This window comes from Micromys minutus (genome assembly GCF_963924665.1).
Source record: "Micromys minutus genome assembly, chromosome: 6".
In the NCBI taxonomy this organism is placed as follows: Eukaryota; Metazoa; Chordata; class Mammalia; order Rodentia; family Muridae; genus Micromys; species Micromys minutus.
Window position 1 is genome coordinate 2,974,949 of NC_137975.1, and position 18,494 is coordinate 2,993,442.

Sequence of the window (18,494 nt, forward strand, 5' to 3'; positions counted from 1 at the left end):
TTCAGGCTATACCTTTGAAAGAGTTTGCTATTAGTTCTCAAGGTAAGGTGCCTAGACCAGTAATAACAGCGTTATTTGGGATCTAGTTAGAAGTACAAATGATTGTGGGTTGGTGAGATGGCTCGGAAGGTGTGTTTACCACCAAGGCCAGCAACCTGACAAGCAGGACCCACATGGTGGAAGGAGAGGACTGACTTATACAAACTGTTCTGAGGTGGTCACATACACTGACATACATGTGCCTACACACAAACAGGTGTCCACACTCTATAAATGAAATACTACTTATAAAGTATTTATCTCAATCTTCTCATGTGCGAATAACCAAAGTAACCGTAGCATTGGAAATAAACAAATTCACTTTAAATCATTATCCTGAGTATTTTTGAGTTTAAACAGAACTGAAAATAAGAGAGTACTCTTATAGGTTTGCCTGTATTTAGAGGTGTCATTATGTTGCATGCTTTTAATCAACGCAAGTATTAGTATTTTTAAGTAAGTTTGCCTGTAAATTGTGATTTTTTTAAAAAAATCTTGTGATTTAGTGATTTGATAACGCTCACAGAGCTTGTAGTGATGAGTGTACAGAGCCCAGCCATTTTTGTTTAGTTTGTAAAATAATGTTAAGTCAGTTCCTCTTGCCACAGTTTGATTTTTAAATTTGAATCACTCAAAATACTAGTTTCGACTTATTGTCTTAGAATCTGGCGCTTAAACATGCACGAGTATACCCACATTACTGTGGGACCTGAAAGGGCAACGGTTGGAAAACAGAATAAAAGGTGCGAGGGGGTGAGCCTAGACTCTCCTTTTGCTACTTGTTAGGAGACAAAGGAACAGGGAGAATTAAGAGCCCGTTAGAATTAGCTTTGTAGCTTATCACAGGCAAAGCTAAGCTCTGCCTGGAAGTCTGGCATTGGTACTCCTGTGATGTATGTTGGAGGGAAATGTGGCTGTAAGTGAGAACAGTTCTCAGGAGGTAGACCGCAGAGAAGATAAACAGGTATAAGAAAAAGGGATGGCCAGGGGGACAGAGCGGGTGTGTCTTTCTCCTAGTGCGGCAGGGCACATACGCCTGCATTTGCTGCCATGGAGCTCACATGCTTGTGAGGCTGGCGAGAGAAACTAGTCAGCTCAGAGTCAGGTCCATTGTCCTTGATTTCAGGCTTGCCCTAAATGTTACTTGAATTTTAGACACATACTCTTAGGGACTGTGTCCCGCTTAAGATAGGATCAGATCAAGTTTGAAAAAAAAAAAAAACCACCTGCAAAGTTATTGTCAAACAAAAAGATTAAACAGTCAAAGGCAACGTTGTTTACTGCATCTGGTCTCTACATAACATCTAATCACCTCCCTAACTTAGATGGAAAAAACGAGAGCGGCCTTTGCAGGTTTCTTTTGAGTCATAAGTCTACACTTGCTGGATTACAATAGTAATGATGTTAAACATGTAAACATATAATAGCAATGCTGTTCAGGACTTAAGTCAGACACTCCGGCCAAAGTGTTTTGCACATGTGGTCTCATTTAATAAAACAGCTCTACAGAGTAGTTCCTCCTTCCTTTATAGACGAAGGAACACTTTCACATATGCAATGGTTTGACTTGAATCACGTGATTTACATGAATGAACTAGAGCTTGAATCAAGGCCTGATTTTGACTGCAGCCGTACATGGCTTCCTTTGCCAGTGGGACGTCCGTGGGGTAAGGGTGGCGTAGGACAAAGGCTCCGGCCCAGTCAGCGAAGACGGTACTTTCTTCTGAAGTAGGCCGTTTCATATTTGACATGTTTATGTATTGGATTATTCTGGTGCATGTACCATGCTGTGTGGAGTTGGTCCTCCTATTCTATGGGTCTCAGGGATTGAACTCAGGCATCGGGGTTGGCAGCAGGTGCCCTTACCCACTGAGCAAGCCCAGGAGAGCACACCTCATGTAGCGTTAACTGGCCATGGACAATGTATGTGTATATACAGATCTGCACAGTATTTGAAGTAGGAAAAGAAAAAGTTCTCTATGTATGCCTGTCTGTCTCATGTCTGTGTACGAAAAAATCTTTTTCTCTGAATCACTTGGTTCTAGAAGTTTGTGTTTTGGTACATGTCATAGGCTTTACAGGCTGAGCATCCCTAATCCAGCAGCCTAAGATACTTGAAATCTGCAACATTTTGACTGGTGCCAACAAGATATTGTAACCTATAATTTTTAGATTTTGAATCATTTTGAATTTCAGATTTGGGGCTTAGTGATGTTCAGCCTGTATTATGAAGCCAGTCTGAATTCCTTTGATGGATCTCTTAAAGTTCTGAAAGTGCATCAGTGTGAAGACGCTTCAGTGCATCAGTGTGTGAAGATGCTTCAGTGCATCAGTGTGTGAAGACGCTGTAGTGCATCAGTGTGTGAAGACGCTTCAGTGCGTCAGTGTGTGAAGACGCTGTAGTGCATCAGTGTGTGAAGATGCCTCAGTGCATCAGTGTGTGAAGATGCTTCAGTGCGTTTACTTAACTCTTCAGTTTTAGACATTATCACATTTTTATAATATCCTTAAAGGATGTATTACTTTGAATGACTCATTTTTCTGACTCTTAAAGTATGCTAACATTGATTTTAGTGTCTAATTTTGAGTATAATTTTCTTTTTTGGCTTGGAAAAAAAGAATTTTATTTCATCTTTTTCTTCCCTCAGGTATTAAACAAAACTAAGGAATTCGAAGATGCAGTTCGAAAAGTTTTAAGGGATGTTAATTTAGATAACGATGTAGTTGTTTCAGTCTTTGAAACAAACATCAGAGTTCTTGGGTAAGTACACAATGCTAGGGTTGGAATGCTATCTGTAGAGAAAAGCTTCCCGCTGACTGTCTCTTGAAGGTAGTGAAGACGTTCTGAAATACAGAATTCAGAGGGCTAGAGATATGGCTCAACAGTCAAGAGCTCTTGCAGGAGTTGTAGTTGCAATTCCCAGCTCCCACAAGTCCGTTCACAACTGCCTGGGGTCTTTGTTGGTCTCCAAAGGCATTGTGTACATGCGGAAGAGAGAGGGAGCGGAGGAAGGAAAGAAAGAGAAAAAGAGAGAGGAAATTTGAAATGTAGGCATGGTGGCTCAGGCTTGTGATGCTGAGACTCAGAAGTCTTTACAGGAGACTTTTAAGAAGGTGAAGCCCAGCTGCCTGGTAAGTCCCATGCCAGTCTGAGCCCCCCCCCCTCAAAAGATAAAATTTGGGATGTCATAAAACTGGCCACATGGATAATGTCATAACGTGCCGTAATAGACATCACAGTCTTTGGAAAGAGACTCACACTACAGGTGGTCTGCGTGTGAAAAGAAATTGTAGGTTGGCTGTGTTTTCCGTTAATTATGTCAGCTCTCTAAGAGTCTTTACACTTGGCCAGCACTAGCTAGGAGTCTCTGTAGAGAGTCATGAGATCAGTTTACAGGCTTGCTCCTCAGACAGTAAGGAACCTTTAAGGGCTACAAGTATGAGATTATAAGACTGATTTGTCCTAACATTAGGTAAGTTCATGTTCAATAGCTTTTGTAATTCTCCGTCCCACCTTTTGAATTAAATGTAAGAAGTCTAAGCTAACTTATTAGAGACTATTAATTAAACCTTTTAATAAGGATTAAAGTGTTTTAAATTTTATGCCAAGATTCAAAGATGGTGATAAAATTAAAACTTTACATTCATCTTGAAGACATTTAGCTCATTTGTTAAAATACATGTAGTGGGCTGGAGAGATGGCTCAGCAGTTAAGAGCACCGACTGCTCTTCCAGAGGTCCTGAGTTCAGTTCCCAGCACCCACATGGTGGCTCACAACCATCTGTAATGAGGTCCCTTCGGATATGCAGGTGTACATGCAGGCATGTAGATAGAGCACTCGTATACATTAAATAAAGATAAATCTTAATAAAAATGCATGCGGAATCCAGGGTGCCCTCTGGGACTTGAGAATGTCAAGTACGTTTTAACAGTTTGTATACTTTTGCATTTATCTGTATGTGTATGGAGGAAGGGCCTGCAGGGTATCAGTTTTTTACTTGTAGTGTGTTTGGAGTTCAAACTCCAATCTGCAGCCTTGGTATATTAGCTATGTGATTGTAATAGCTGGTCAAAGAATGAGTAATCAGCAAAAAAGAATTCAGCCATTCTGTAGCCTTATGTTTGCAAATTGTTGTGTACAAATGCCTACACCTTCTTAGGCAGTAGCTTGTAAATAGCGTCAGTTGAAGTACAGGTCAGGTTTTTCTTTGATCCCAGGGGTCTTTTGGGCGGACACTCGCTGGCAATCATGCTGAAGGAGAAAGGTGAGCACATGCAGTGGTACAACGGTGAGCTGCTCCAGATGGCAAAGCAGCTGGGCTACAAGCTTCTACCAGCTTTCAACACTACCAGTGGCCTTCCATATCCCCGGGTGAGTCACTGAGCAGGTCCAGCTCTGTTGATGCTTTTTTTGCTGTTTGGAGAGTGAGTGCTGGTGACGAGAGGGTTCCTCACTGGCATAAGCCTGGAAGACGCGTCAGAGCTGACAGCAGATGTATTGACATTTCAGCTGACGTTTGAGCGATGTATCGTGAGTGTGAGCTTTCCTCGGCCTCGGTGTGTCAGACTGTGTCGGACTAGATCGTGCTGCAGGAGGAGACAGATGCCAGGATGCAGTGTGGGGCAGAGTTGTTGGTACTTAGCCAGTAGGGAGGCTCTGGGAGTAGGAAGGTGTTACTCTCCACGAGGAAGATGATCAGGAAGTGGAGCTTGGGAAGAGAAAGCATTCAGAGATGCAGCATTTAAGCATCCTACAGTGGGCAGTGTACCAAACCGTAAGACGTTCCAGACGGAGGCGTGTCCTGCTGTGATCTGTGTGCTCTGCAGGCTGTCGGGCAGACTGGCGGGGAAGGAGAAGGTGTGCCCCTCACTCACGCTGCACTTAGATCTCTGGGACCTGGCAGTAGAGCTGTTGGGAGCTTTGCTATTGGTCTGCCCTCCAAGAACAGTTTATATTAATGCAGTGGGGAAGGAAGCCACTGAGGACGGAGTAAAGTCTCATTCTTTATTAACACATCTCACACTTGTCCAAGTCAGACATGAGGTCTGTCCCTTACCCCTTTCTTCCTGCTGCTGTGCAACTAAAGCCAGTCTAAGGGCTGGAGAGATGGCTCGGCCCTCAAAGGCCAGGCCCACAACCAAAAATAAAGCCAAGTGAATTTCATTCATAAACTACTGTATCTTAAAGTGGTCATTCCTTTCTCAGGCTTACTATCGGAACACTTGGGAAAACGGCATGACTGAAACATAGTTTTTATTGAATTGCTTTGAGAACTTTAACATTCTTCCTGCTTCACTGGATGTCCCTTAGCATTCAGAAGTCATTATAGCTTGTCGGTAGACTTTCTAACGCTTTTCTATTGCTGTGACAAAGCACCATGGCCAAGGTAACAGGAGAGGAAGGGGCAAGGGCTTATGGTGACGGAAAGATGGTATGGCAGGCAGCCAGAGAGACAAAGGGATGCTGGGAGGCTTTTAGATCTTCAGAGCTTAGCCCTGTGGCACACCTCTTTCAACAAGGCTACACCTTATAATTCTTCACAAATAGTTCCCCAACTGGGGACCAAGCATTCAAACATAAGCCTAAGGGGCATTTATATTCAACCCCCATATTCCTATACTCTAGGGAAACTACATTTCATCCAAGACAATATGTAGTGCTCTCATGAACTCCTAGGGATCTGTTTTTTTAATTGCATGCTTTAGGCCTACCATCCCTACATCTACTATAACGTCTCTGAAAATCTAAGTCCAGCAAGGCTCATTTTCTGTATTTATGAAGTCCTTGTTGACTGAGAAGGTGTTTAGCAGCGTGATACAGATAGGTCGTATCTGTATTTTCAGACCAGAAGTCATAGCCATTGACTTCCCCACCAGTTTAGCTTAGTACACAGTAAAAGATCATTATAATAAAGAGAGTGTTTGGGGGAGGAGGGTGAGGGGTGGGGAGGAGTGTGAGCAGACTGTATTGTATACGTGTAGAAGTGGTCAAGAATAAATTAATCTATAAAAACTATAAAAATGTTAATCTCTTCTAAGTATATACCATTACAATTAATTTTCTCTGTGGAGAACTTAACATTGTACTGGTTTCACAAATTCTCAGTTAAACTTAGTTTCTTTTATAGCTGATCTAACCAGTATTCTTTAATGATTATATTGTTATAATGTTGTATTATTACATCATCAAGAAAGAAAATAAATGAGAACTTACTTACCCCATAAGTTGTATATGTAAGCTCAGAATGTATTTCCCTGGATGTTGATTGGAGAGCTGCCGACGTCCTCAGACTGACTTCACTCTTCACTCACTCAGTGAATCATTTTCAGTCTGATAAGGCTTGATTGGCACTGAGAGGTCATAAATTCCTGTTCGCTCAGTAGTTGCTCATGGTACATTCTCATTGTATTTAGATTAATTTAAAGTTTGGCATCAGAAAACCGGAGGCCCGGACGGGAACTGAGACAGACACCTGTACAGCTTGTGCGGGCACCTTGATCCTCGAGTTTGCTGCTCTGAGTCGGTTCACAGGAGCCACAATATTTGAGGTTTGCTTTTCAGGACCTTGTATCCGTTCCTTTGGCTAAGGGTTAGGGTTCTAACTGTAGGATCACTGCTACTTCAGTGAACTTTTAATCAGGTGTTAGTGTTACAGGCATGGAAGACATTGTGAGGCACTGTATTAGATGTAAGTTCACCTTTTGTTCACAGACGATAGGGCAAGATTTTAGTTTTCTTCTTAGAAGATGGTTTAACTGCATCTTGTAAATTTAGTGTCTCCTTGCTAGCACAATTGTCCTGGTACCTGTGCTTTACTTATTAGACTTCCAAATGACTGCTTGTATCTCTGAAACCTTCACAAACCGTTTAATAGTGACGTTTGTATAGAAGCCGTGATTGAGAGTCTAATATGTAAATTTGTTATTTCAAAGGATATGTTAATCACTATTGAAAAGACTTACATTACCCTACATATTTTATTGGGGTTTATCTTTGCTTACATTAAAAAATTCTAATGTAATTATTCATTGTAATTTAGTTATCATTAGATTTCAAGAGTTACTTATGTGCTCACTTTAACATAGCAGGGCAGAAGTAGGGAACGTTGATCACCATTCATTATAGATACTGGATCAGGATGGGATCGAAGCCAGCGTGAAGCTTGTCTGCTCTTGTCTGGGCGTGAGTGGACAGCTGTGCGTGCATATCCCTGAGGGCACATTTATCGGCTGTTATTGGTAAATGTTTTGAATCTAAATCTTAAAATATATCTTTTTGTCTAGTAGTTTCCCTTTGTTAAACATATAGGCAATTGTAACACATCTTTTTAAAAGATGTATTTATTTAATGTATGTGAGTACACTGTCACTATCTTCAGACTCACCAGAAGAGGACATCAGATCCCATTACAGATGGTTGTGAGCCATCATGTGGTTGCTGGGATTTGAACTCAGGACTTCTGGGAGAGCAGTCAGTGCTCTAACCACTGAGCCATCCCTCCAGCCCACCACATTTTAATATAAACTAAAAACTTTCTGAGATACTGACACATTTATGGGCAAAACTGAGTTTTACTGAGAATCCTGCAGTCTGTGGGGAAACAAATGTAGCTGGGTTTAAAATGCAGGTCTTTACTGTTTCCATTGTTCTGTTTGTTTTTCTGAGTAAATGTTGAAAATCATGATTTTTAAAATCTTGTAATATGCCTTTGACAGAGCCTTACTGTTATCAGGGTTTCATGCTGTAGCCTGTTTTTTAAAATTGATATGAAACCACATCTGTGCTCGACTTGTTTTGTCTATCTCTATCTTAGTCACAAGTTGAGAAAGTACATTTAGTTATGTCAGCAGTTAGTATAATAATTTATATATGTGTATGACCCATGCTACAAGGCTAAATGGCCATGGGTATTCAAATGAGCCAAGGCCAGATTTTAAAGAAATTTCTAAGTGGCTGTCTTAAGAATTTTGCTTAATTCTTAAAAGATCCCATGGCTCTTTTATGGATTTCCCAGTCTTTGCCAAAGGCGAAATTCTTTAAATATGCTTTTGTTTTTTAATTATAGGAATATGCAAGAAAAGCTCTTGATTTTCTCTGGGAGAAAAGACAGAGAAGTAGCAACTTAGTGGGCGTGACCATCAACATTCATACTGGAGACTGGGTGCGCAAAGGTATGCAGGCCGGGCCTTTAGACATCTTCAGGACGGTTGTTAGATGAAGGACTTATGAAAATAACCAAGACAGCATTGTCTCACAAACTTAGTACAGCATTAACAGGTGCAAGGAGAAACGAGACACTGGGGTCGATTTCCTTAAGGACTGAGGAACAAGAATGCTTAATCTCATTTCATAGTTTAGTGGATATATTTAATGCTGTCAGTCTCCCCTCTCCCCATCGTGCATGTGTGTGTGTATCTGCTTTCTGCCTCTAGAAATAGACTGGAACATAGACTCTGGAGTCATATTGTTAGAATTAAGCTGTTTGATCTTGGACAAATTAGGTACCTTATGTTTGTCTGCACCCACACTGTAAGATGAGGCATTAGGACTTCAGAGTCTCTGGAGGGTAAATGACTTGACTTGGAATCCTGAGGGCAGTCCTGGCATGTGTCAGAGTCACTGCTATGAAAAGTCACTGATAGTCCCAGTGACCAAACCTGTACTTCTGGAACCTAGCCTGAGGAAAGAGTTCAAGTGCACAGGAAGTTTGTTTCGAAAGATATCTACCACATCTTATTTATAGTACTAGAAAACAGAATTAAGTGGTAATAACGTAATAACTTAAAATTACATTCTACATGTTGCAGTATTAAGTTTTTCAAATTAATTAGAATCAGGAAAAGAAACATAATGTTATGAGCAAATAGTATCTGGTATTGGATAAGGAATATTGTATGTTTTAAAACTCCCCTGTTAGACCAGCTCTGAAGAATGGAAATACACTGGAGGTTATCTCTTATATTCTGTTTTCCAAAAGGCTCATCTTGTTTGTCTATAAATAAAAATTTAGTACTTGTCTATAAGTAAAAATTAAGTACTTATCTCTAAACAAAAATTTAGTACTTTTATTTATTTAGTGTATAAATAAAAATTAATGAATTTATTAATCTGACAATTAAAATAAATGTAATACTTATATTTAATGTTACACAATTTTTTGTTCCTCCCCATATTTCTTCCCTAATTTCCCTCTTTTTTTCTGCCTCCCCATTTGATCCTTTTATATCAGCTCCCCACCTCTCACCCAGCCCATCCATAACTATCTCCCCTTTCTAGGGTGACCCAGTTCTCCACCCAGTCCCTACTCTACCTAACCGCTGAGGTCATGTGGATGTCGCTTGCGAATGGGAGACTTAGCAGCTAAAATCCACATATAAATAAACACATACCATCTTTGTATTTGATATATTTGAGTATATTTGAATCTAGGTTATCTCATTCTTTTATTGTAAAAAATGATTGACAATAAAAATACATAAAATACACACTGTAATATTTTGAAGAGAAAACATTTAAAGGTGAATACCTGTCAGTATAATATGTCGATAACATAGTCTTTGTTATGTCTCAGGCAGTGTGCAAGCAGTTTTATTTAGGTTCAGTTTCTGGTTTCTGGTTTCACTGAGCATATCCTTAGTTTTGGCTTTGTTAGTGTGGTTTCAGATTCTTTGCACAAATTTGCAGGATGAGTCTCCATCCTAGAAATCAGTTTTCTAACTAGTGAAAGAGTCTTGGTCCATGGAAGCAGACAACTCTGGTTCCCTGCTAGGTCTCCATTAGACTCAATTCCAAATCATGGAGAGGTAGAAGCAACTGACTCTTTGACAAAGTGCGGGGATGTATTTCCTCTGAAGTCTACCAACCACTAAGGCACATCCCTCCCCACGGCAGCTCGTTCTGGGAGAAGCATTGAAGGGTGGCAGAGCCCGGAGGGCTCCTGGGGATGCGGAAGTGGTGGGTGCCTCATAGACTCCTTCCTGTGAGCTGTGGACCGTGCTGGCAGAAATGCTACAATGTGGCTATAGCAAGACCTGGAGGACTGGCATTTTGTCTTCTAGAACCCAGAGACAGGTGGGCAGGAGGCACCCACTAACAAATATTGCCGTCAGTATTCCTGTATTACCAGTTTTGTTCGTTTTTGTTTGTGTCTAAAAAATAGCCACATTTAAATAAATAGAATCTGTAATTATTAATCTGACAACTGAAATAAGTATAATAATTGTATTTAGTATTATACAAATTTTTCTAAGTTTGTTTAAATGGTCCCTGAGAACTTACTTTATAATTCTGCAATTTTCCTTAACTTTTTGTTTTCAGTTCTTATCATCTTCTTGAATTCCTTGCAATTCCTGGTTGATGGCCTGATCATTGGTTCAGGTCCAGCCCATTTTGATTAGTCCTCTTTAACACTAAGTGCCTTCTAAGCAGCATTTGCAGCAGTAACTTCTGGACACAGTCCTGTTGTATGTGGTCTTGTTCTGCTCCAACCTTTGGAATGCTGCCTCCTTCCAAGTGAAGAAGCCAGATTTCTTACATTTACTGTTATTTTACCATCATTTATAGTGTGTCTCTTAATGAGATTTTACCTCTAGCTATTCCTAAAAAGTATGTTTTTGTTTTGTTTGAGTTTCATTTAAGTAGAGCATATTGCATGTCCCTGTGAGACCTCACTTAGCAATAAGTTACCAAGACTCATCCTCACTGCAGTGTGAAGTAACTCACAACTTTCCAATGCTGCAGTGATAAACCAGTTAGTGGACACTTGAGTGCTTTCAAAGATTTTGCTGATGTGATCATTGGTATTAGTGATGCTGTGAAGTTACTCCTTGTCCGTGCAGAAGTTTCTCCTGGCTATATGGCTAGAAATTTTAGATAGTACTGTGAGGTAATGCTCTTCACTTCAGGATGAGAGTTCTAATTCTAATCTCTTCACTTCTGTGCACTTTACTGGCAGCATGTAAGAGGCCTGTGTGCTGGCATCTTCTCCAACTGTATTGCCAGCCTCTTAAAGTGTGAGCACCAAAAACATCAGATAAATAAGCAAGCCAATAAATAGGAAGACATGTTTGGCATCATTGGTGGTCAAACCGAGTGAGTGCCAAAATGCCATCCCATGTGGTTTAGGGGTTTGTTTTTTTGTTTTTGTTTTGTTTTTTCTGGTATTAGGGACTCAAATTCAAGTCCTCACCCTCCCTAGGCAAGGGTTCTACCGCTGAGCTGTGTCCCAAGCCCTGTTAGATTATGTTAAAATTATTGCTTTTGTGGGTTTGCCATTTGCATTTGGTTGAGTGTGACTTTAAAGTTGCAGAATTGTGCATGCGTCGCTGCTGTTGTTGGCTGTGTGCCTTCGTGTGCCCCCTTCTGTTCGTGGCCCGTGCTGTCCCGTTAGGGTCTTTTTGTTGATGATGTCACTCGCGCCAGTCTTCCTCTGGTCGACCCTGTTTTGTTTTAAGAACATTTTCTGAATAGGACAGTGATAGTAAAGTTGACGTCTGTGACTATCTGCATATCAATATTGGTTGATGTCTGTAACATGAGACGCACTCTGCTGTTTAGGAAGCGTCAGCAGGGTTTTCACCTCGTTAGGCGTGGTTTTCAGTTATACCTGGGATTCGGTGGACTGTTCAGTAACTAAATGCTGGTACCTGCTCTAAAATTTATCAGGTGCTCTTTTTTGACCTAAAACATGGACAGTTTTTGTGTTTTTTAAGGATTTAGGAAAGAATATTTTTCCTAAGTATTTGTAGAGTTCTGTACAAGTCAGTTTTCTCAGCTAATTTTTTGTTTTATTGGTGCATTTTAATTGCACAAAGTAATGGGTTTCACGCTGATGTTTTCACACACATACCTGTCATGTTCACTCCTCTGTCTCTTTCCTCCCCCTCCATCCCTGACAGGCTCCCTTTACTGTGTGGGTCCTCTTCCACTCCCTGCACACACCTGGTTTCCACATGGGGTAGAAACCATATGGTTCTTGTTTTCTAAATACCACGTCTCAGTCAGTGCTTGGTTGCCGAGAAGAGACACCATGACCAAGGCTCTTAGAAAAGAAAGCCTGCTTAGAGTTTCAGGCTTAGTCCACTATGACCATGATGGAACATGGAGGTGCACAGCCATAGTGCAGAGTAGCTGGTAGTTCGGCATCCGGATCCACAGGGCTTTTGAAACATTAAGGCCCTCCTCCAGGGACAAAGGAAGGCCACACCTACTCTTTACAAGTCCCAAACCTCCTTACTATGGTGCTGTGACTCTACAGAAGGCAGGGGTTCTGGGAAGGGCACATTATCATTCCTCCCATCTCTTTAATATGGCTTAAGGAAATCAGCCATTGAAAGAGACCCAACTAATTGAACTCTTAAGCGGTGCACAGGCAGCTCAGTACAGGAAACCCAAATGCAGCAATTTCAGACAGACCCTGGGTTTTCTGTCCAGGAAGTCTCGGAAGAAAGCTCTGGTTTCTTACTTTTTTCCAAATGAGCACTCCCGTCTTGTAGACACAAGGGTGGGACTAGAACTCCAGTCCAGACACTCGTCCCATTGGTAAAGAGCTTTGAAAGGGATCTCTGGGTTTTCATGGTGAAGACGGGCTTTTCACCCGTGTATTAAATGATCTCACGCTGTCTTTAGGGATATTAGAGTGGCATCGTATGCCCGTTACGGGAGGTCAGAAGACTGGGATCTTGAAAATGTTTACATCCATACTGAGTTTTATAGTGGCTGGGCTAATTCACATTTCTACTCAAATTATCAATATTATACAGACCACATTAATGACCTGTTTATTAAAGAAGATTTCTTCCAATCCTTTTTATGTATGTCGCAGTGGGTAAGGGGGTGCATTCACTTTTAATTGCCATCTCCTCTTAGCTGAGCCCTTTGTCGCTGTGCAGTGGTGGAGCCTGTCTCTTAGTAGCTGGCTCCACTCTGTCCTGCAGCTGCCTGTGCTGGAAGTGTGTCCATACGATTTGCACACATCTCAACAGCTTTGCCTTGTCTCGTGTCAGTCTGCTGGTTTTTAGTACATTCATACATATAGGCGTACGCTCCTTCTGTTGTCAGCGCGCTGCATCTTTTCTAGTTGCGTTTTCCCCTCTTGTTTTTGAGTCTCTAAAGACATCTAAAGATAAACTGAATGTGCTCCGACCCCTTTGTCTCCTCCTCCCAATCCTTTGCCGTCATGTCGACAGTTCTGAGTGTCTGTATGGTGGCTGTGGGCTTGTTTTCTTCCTCTGTCTCTTTCCTCTTATGCTCCCTTCTTCCCTGTTTGAATGACAGCAAGTTTCACTGCGGTGTTAACTCACTTGTACTCTGAGTTCACTTGAAGTGCATGACTTGTCTCTTAGTTACGTAGTCTCCGTGTATGTGGGCTCTGCTCCGGTGTTCAGTGAGCTGCAGGGAGAGTAGCCAGGGGAAAGCCGCATCTGCTCTAACATGCCTAGGTTTGCTGTCTCTAAACAGTACAGTATAATGAGCATCTCTATAGCTTATACGCTATACATTTTATCAAAGTGGATTTGGAGATTGCTCAAACCCTGTGATGCTGCGCGGCTTCTACCACTGAAATGGGTTCTGGCCGCCCATGAGTCTTGAAACCGCCGTTGAGATAATAGGTGGATGTATGGTGTACTAAACTGTGTGCGCTAGTGTTCCTTGGGCACCAGAGCTATACTGCTGTAGTTGTAGATTATTTTAATATCGGAGTGATGGTATAATTCTTGGCTTAAGTTACTTTCCATCAAGTTTTTAAAATATAACTTCTATTTTCAGACATCTTGTTAAAAATGTGATATTGTTTTTATTTCCATATTCTTAATATGTGATCTTTCCTTTATTTCTGGAAGATTGTAAATAATAAAAACTATGAAAAACTTCAAAAAAAAGGATTACAATTTTAGGTATAAGCTTTCTTCTTTTGTCATTTTTGGATCTTTTAAATTTAAAATGCTTTTAATTGCTAAAAATTGGTTTCTATTTCTTTAGAATTTTCAGTTTTTGTTGGATTAATTACTGTTAATTTATCCTCCATATAGCTTAGACGTGGTGTTAGCTCTTTTTCTAAATAAGGAAAATTATAACCAATGTCATAGCACTTTTTAAACAATTACTATCAGCAAGGGAGCTATTAACAGAGAGGGCTGTGAGTGTAGAGAAGCGCAGTTACTACAGAAGGGCCTTCATGTTGGCGTGCGGTTACGTCCTGCTCACTAGTGTTCAGACGTGTTTAATGAAGGACCACCTTTATGTGTTTCCTGTAGATAGTGGAGTCGGAGCAGGGATCGACTCATATTATGAGTATCTGTTGAAAGCCTATGTCTTGCTTGGAGATGACAGTTTTCTGGAAAGATTTAATACGGTAAGTTGATTTATTTTTCTATTAATTTTGTAGCTAATTTCACAAGTTTAAGATGATGAAAACTTAACAAGCTAAGTGATGTTCGTAAAACAATTTGTCCTAAAATGTGTCGCAGTGTTTTGTCAGCTCTCACTGATGGTGGGCAAGGCAGTGTGCACGTGGGACACATCCACACAGCGGTCTCCTCACTTTATCACAACAGTCAAAATAGGTAAACTGGGTTTCACGGAACCTTGTGAACGAGGAAGGCAGTTCCTGGAATGAGACACAGCTAGCTCTCTTCCCGGTTCCAGTTCTAGAGATGTGGGACTTTATACCAGCCATCAGGGTTTGGGTAGTGCATATTCATTCCAAAAGATGCTGTCTTCCGACTGGACCTAAGAACCACACAGAGAGGCTTTGGGGAAGGAGACAGTTGGACACATCGTGGGTTTTTTAACTGAAACAAGCTAAGGTTAATGTAGCAAACTCATCAGCCCTGTTAATAAATTCGTTTAGACACAATTTTTTTCTTTTTTTTGCCCATCCATCAGTTGATGTGCATTTTATATGTGATATGGTTTAATAATGTAGTTAAAAGCAGTAGAAAGATCTTAGTTTTTATATCCCGTTTGGGCAGCATACTGATTTTGTGAACATCCCTGGTTACCTTTTGTTTTGGGAGGTTCCAAGAGTCTTTATGTTCACAGTAATTAGAACATAGGTAACTAAACATTGTCAATAATAGTGAGTAAATACCAGATGAGCTAGCAAAGCAGCTTAAACTGGGGCTGAAGAGATGTCTCAGTGGTAAGAGCACTTGCTACTTTGACAGAGAACCTGGGTTCAGTTCCCAACATGGCTGCTCACAACCCACTTAACTCTAGTTCCCGGTCATCCATGTCTTCATCTGGTCTTTCTAGGCACCAGGCGTGCATGTGGTGCACAGATATGCATTCAGGCACTCACACGTGCACATAAAATAAAAATAAATAAAAATACAATATCCTAGTACATCTTTGAGTATTTAAAAAGCTGTTGAAGATTTTGTTTCTTCTTAGATATGAATTAAGTCAGTAACTTACTATCGTTGGCTCATTAATACAATTTGTCCTGTTTTCAAAGGTTAAAAGAAGGGGGAGAGGAGTCTCCAGTAACAGAAAAGGCAGAGGTAGCAGACCATGAGAGTGGTAGCAGTGACTGCATTAGTTTTGGTAGTAAGTTCCAGAATATTGGGTTAGCTGAGAAGGGACCACAGTTCAAGGAGGGAAACTAAACTCTAAGATGAAAACTGATTTTGTTCCAAGGGGACCAGAGAACATCAGTGCCGCACAGGCAACCTAACATGAGCTGATCACAGCACACAAAGATGCTTAGGTCTCTTTCTCAGAAGACCCTACACCGCTTTTGCTTTTTATATGTGTTCACAAATGCTCAAGTGTATGTGTGTGTGTGTGGAGGCCAGAAGCTGACGTTGAATGTCATCTTCAATTGCTGCGTGCCTTGCCTTAGTGAGTCAGAATCTCTTCACTAGACTGGCTGGGCCAGCAGGCGATCATCCTGTCTCTACCTCCTAAGCCACTGGGGTTAGAGAATGGTGCTGCACCCGGCTTTTTTATATGGATGCTGGCTGTCCGAACTCAGCTCCTCATGTTTGTGCAGTAAGCCCCAGGAAGTCTCATGTTAGTTGTAGGCTTTAATATTCTACCTTGGAAAGACACAGGATCTTGTATGTAGCCTACAGTACCTTTGGACTCTTGCTCCTCTACCTCAGTCTTCCAGGGTTGGCATTGTGGGCACTCACCACTGCATCAGGCTTGTTCTACACCGTAGTAGCTGTTTGTCTGAGTTCTTCTGTCTCTGTTTCTGTCTCTCTGTGTGTGTGCGTACACCCATTTGTGTATATATGCCTTAGGTTTGACACCTTGGGCATGCTAGACAAACATCCTTCCACTGAGCTGTGCCCATACTTCTGCATATGACTGAGAAAATATAGAGCAGTATATATAATTTCTTTCACTTAAATATTTACATAATGAATTGACATAGGAGTTTATCTATATCTATATGTATTCAGATGCAGTTATTTTACTGTAGTGTATATATTTGTTACATCTGCTTTTATGAACACTTTGTTATGCTCTCTCAGCATTACGATGCCATAATGAGGTATATTAGCCAGCCACCGCTCCTACTCGATGTGCATATCCACAAACCAATGCTGAATGCTCGGACCTGGATGGACGCACTGCTTGCCTTTTTCCCAGGTTTGCAGGTAAAGACACCTGTTTTCTTCACATTAGAATGATTTTATTTTGATTAAGTGCATTTGTGATCTCTAAAACTCAAATGATAAAAGTGATCGTTTCAAGGTTGTACTAACTTTGTAATGTAATGGTTATAGATGAAGTTAATCCATGCTCTACTAAATGATTTTGTTGTTTACTTCTAGGTTTTAAAGGGTGATATTAGACCTGCTATTGAAACTCATGAAATGTTATACCAGGTGATTAAAAAACACAATTTTCTACCAGAGGTAAGCTAATAATTAAAATTCTCCTACACACACGTGTGTGTGTGTGTATAGTAACTTAATTATATATTAAATGTATAAAACAATATCTAAATAATATGTAAAATACATTAATACATATATATATATTTAAATAATATAAACAAATATATATAAATTATATATATATTAAATTTATAATTTAAAGCTCCACATGGCCATTCACAACCATCTTTAACTCCAATTCCAGAGGATTCAGCAGATATACACATAGGCAAAACACATATACACATAAAATAGAAAATGTGAGAGTGCTGTTGGCTGCTGTTGATTACATTTTAATCAGTCTTCATCTTTAAGACGTTTACTCCTTTACATTTTTGTTTAGACATATCATTTTCTTTATACGTTGAGAGGTCTAATGTAGGACAGCGGTGAGGCTGCTCTGAAGCCCGAGCTCACTGTTTGTCAACCTGCTCCAGTTCGTCTCATCGTGAAGTCCCTCTCCTTTGACTTTGTGGGTTCCAGAGACTGAACTTAGGTTGTCAGGCCCGCATGGCAAGCTTACTGACGAGCTGAGCGGTCTTGCTGGCCTTCATTCTGATTTATGCTGCACACCAGCGAGGGAGATCTCACCATGCATATTTTGAAGCTTGTTTGATGAAAGCCGTGTACATTAGATGTGATCTTGGTCATTATGCACTCATCCTAAAAATACTGATATTGTCTTCATGCTGACTGAAAATGACTTTTTTTTAAAACAACATTACATTTATAATAAATATCTTTGCTATATTTATTTGAAAAAATACTAATTGCTTGCTTTTTGACTTTCTAGAAATATACCTTTATAAATCTTATACCCTGTTTGTAGCCTTATTCTTTCTGTTCTCTGTGAAATACCTAAGGTTTCCATTTACTTAGGTGTTCCTAAGGTGTTAGCTCTGGGAAGTATAGTTCTATTCACCTTTATGTGCAAGGCCTTGCGTTGCAGACAGCTCATCTTCATACCGAGTTATGTGAGGTTTCAGTAAGATGCACTGATCACAGATGAAATTTTTCTTCATTTTTTATTTAAAAACAAACAAAACCACAACCCCCTATTGGCTATTGGGACTCACAGGTGGCTCAGTGCTGAAGAGCCCTGGCTGCCCTTCAGAGGGCCGAGGTCCCATTCCTACTGTCACACGGGCACTCAAACCGTCTGTAGCTCCAGTTCCAGGGCGTTCAGTACAGACATGCACATAAAGTAAAATAAAAAAAATTAAGGACACTATTGGCTGTTATTGATGACATTTTAAATAGACTAATTTTAAGTAAGTTTTTGATTCATTTCACAGAGGACTTGATATTACTATAAAAGAAAATAGGCTACAATAAAAATATATCTTTGAAAGTACATAAAATAACAAAGGACAGAAATACATAGAAGAGAGTAAATTTTAAGTGTCCTCAGAATATGTTATGTTAGATGAAACATACATGAATGAATTGACTTGACTGAATTCGTCACTGTGTGTGGGCACATGAAAATAGCATACTGTGCACCACAAACACAGTTTTGTCAACTAAAAAAGATTAAAAGGGAATTGGAACAGTAGATAGGTAC

At 40.4% G+C, this 18,494-nt stretch overlaps 1 protein-coding gene across 2 annotated transcripts in view; it reads left to right on the plus strand.

Moving 5' to 3' along the window:
• EDEM3 (ER degradation enhancing alpha-mannosidase like protein 3) overlaps positions 1-18,494 on the plus strand; it is a 55,861-nt gene that overhangs the window by 14,020 nt on the left and 23,347 nt on the right. For both annotated transcript variants that reach the window (XM_080917681.1, XM_080917682.1), the window contains exons 5-11: positions 2,688-2,800; positions 4,259-4,412; positions 6,455-6,589; positions 8,107-8,212; positions 14,297-14,394; positions 16,523-16,648; positions 16,826-16,909. In XM_080917681.1, coding sequence (XP_080773807.1) covers positions 2,688-2,800; positions 4,259-4,412; positions 6,455-6,589; positions 8,107-8,212; positions 14,297-14,394; positions 16,523-16,648; positions 16,826-16,909 — 816 coding nt within the window. The remainder of the gene's footprint in view (positions 1-2,687; positions 2,801-4,258; positions 4,413-6,454; positions 6,590-8,106; positions 8,213-14,296; positions 14,395-16,522; positions 16,649-16,825; positions 16,910-18,494) is intronic.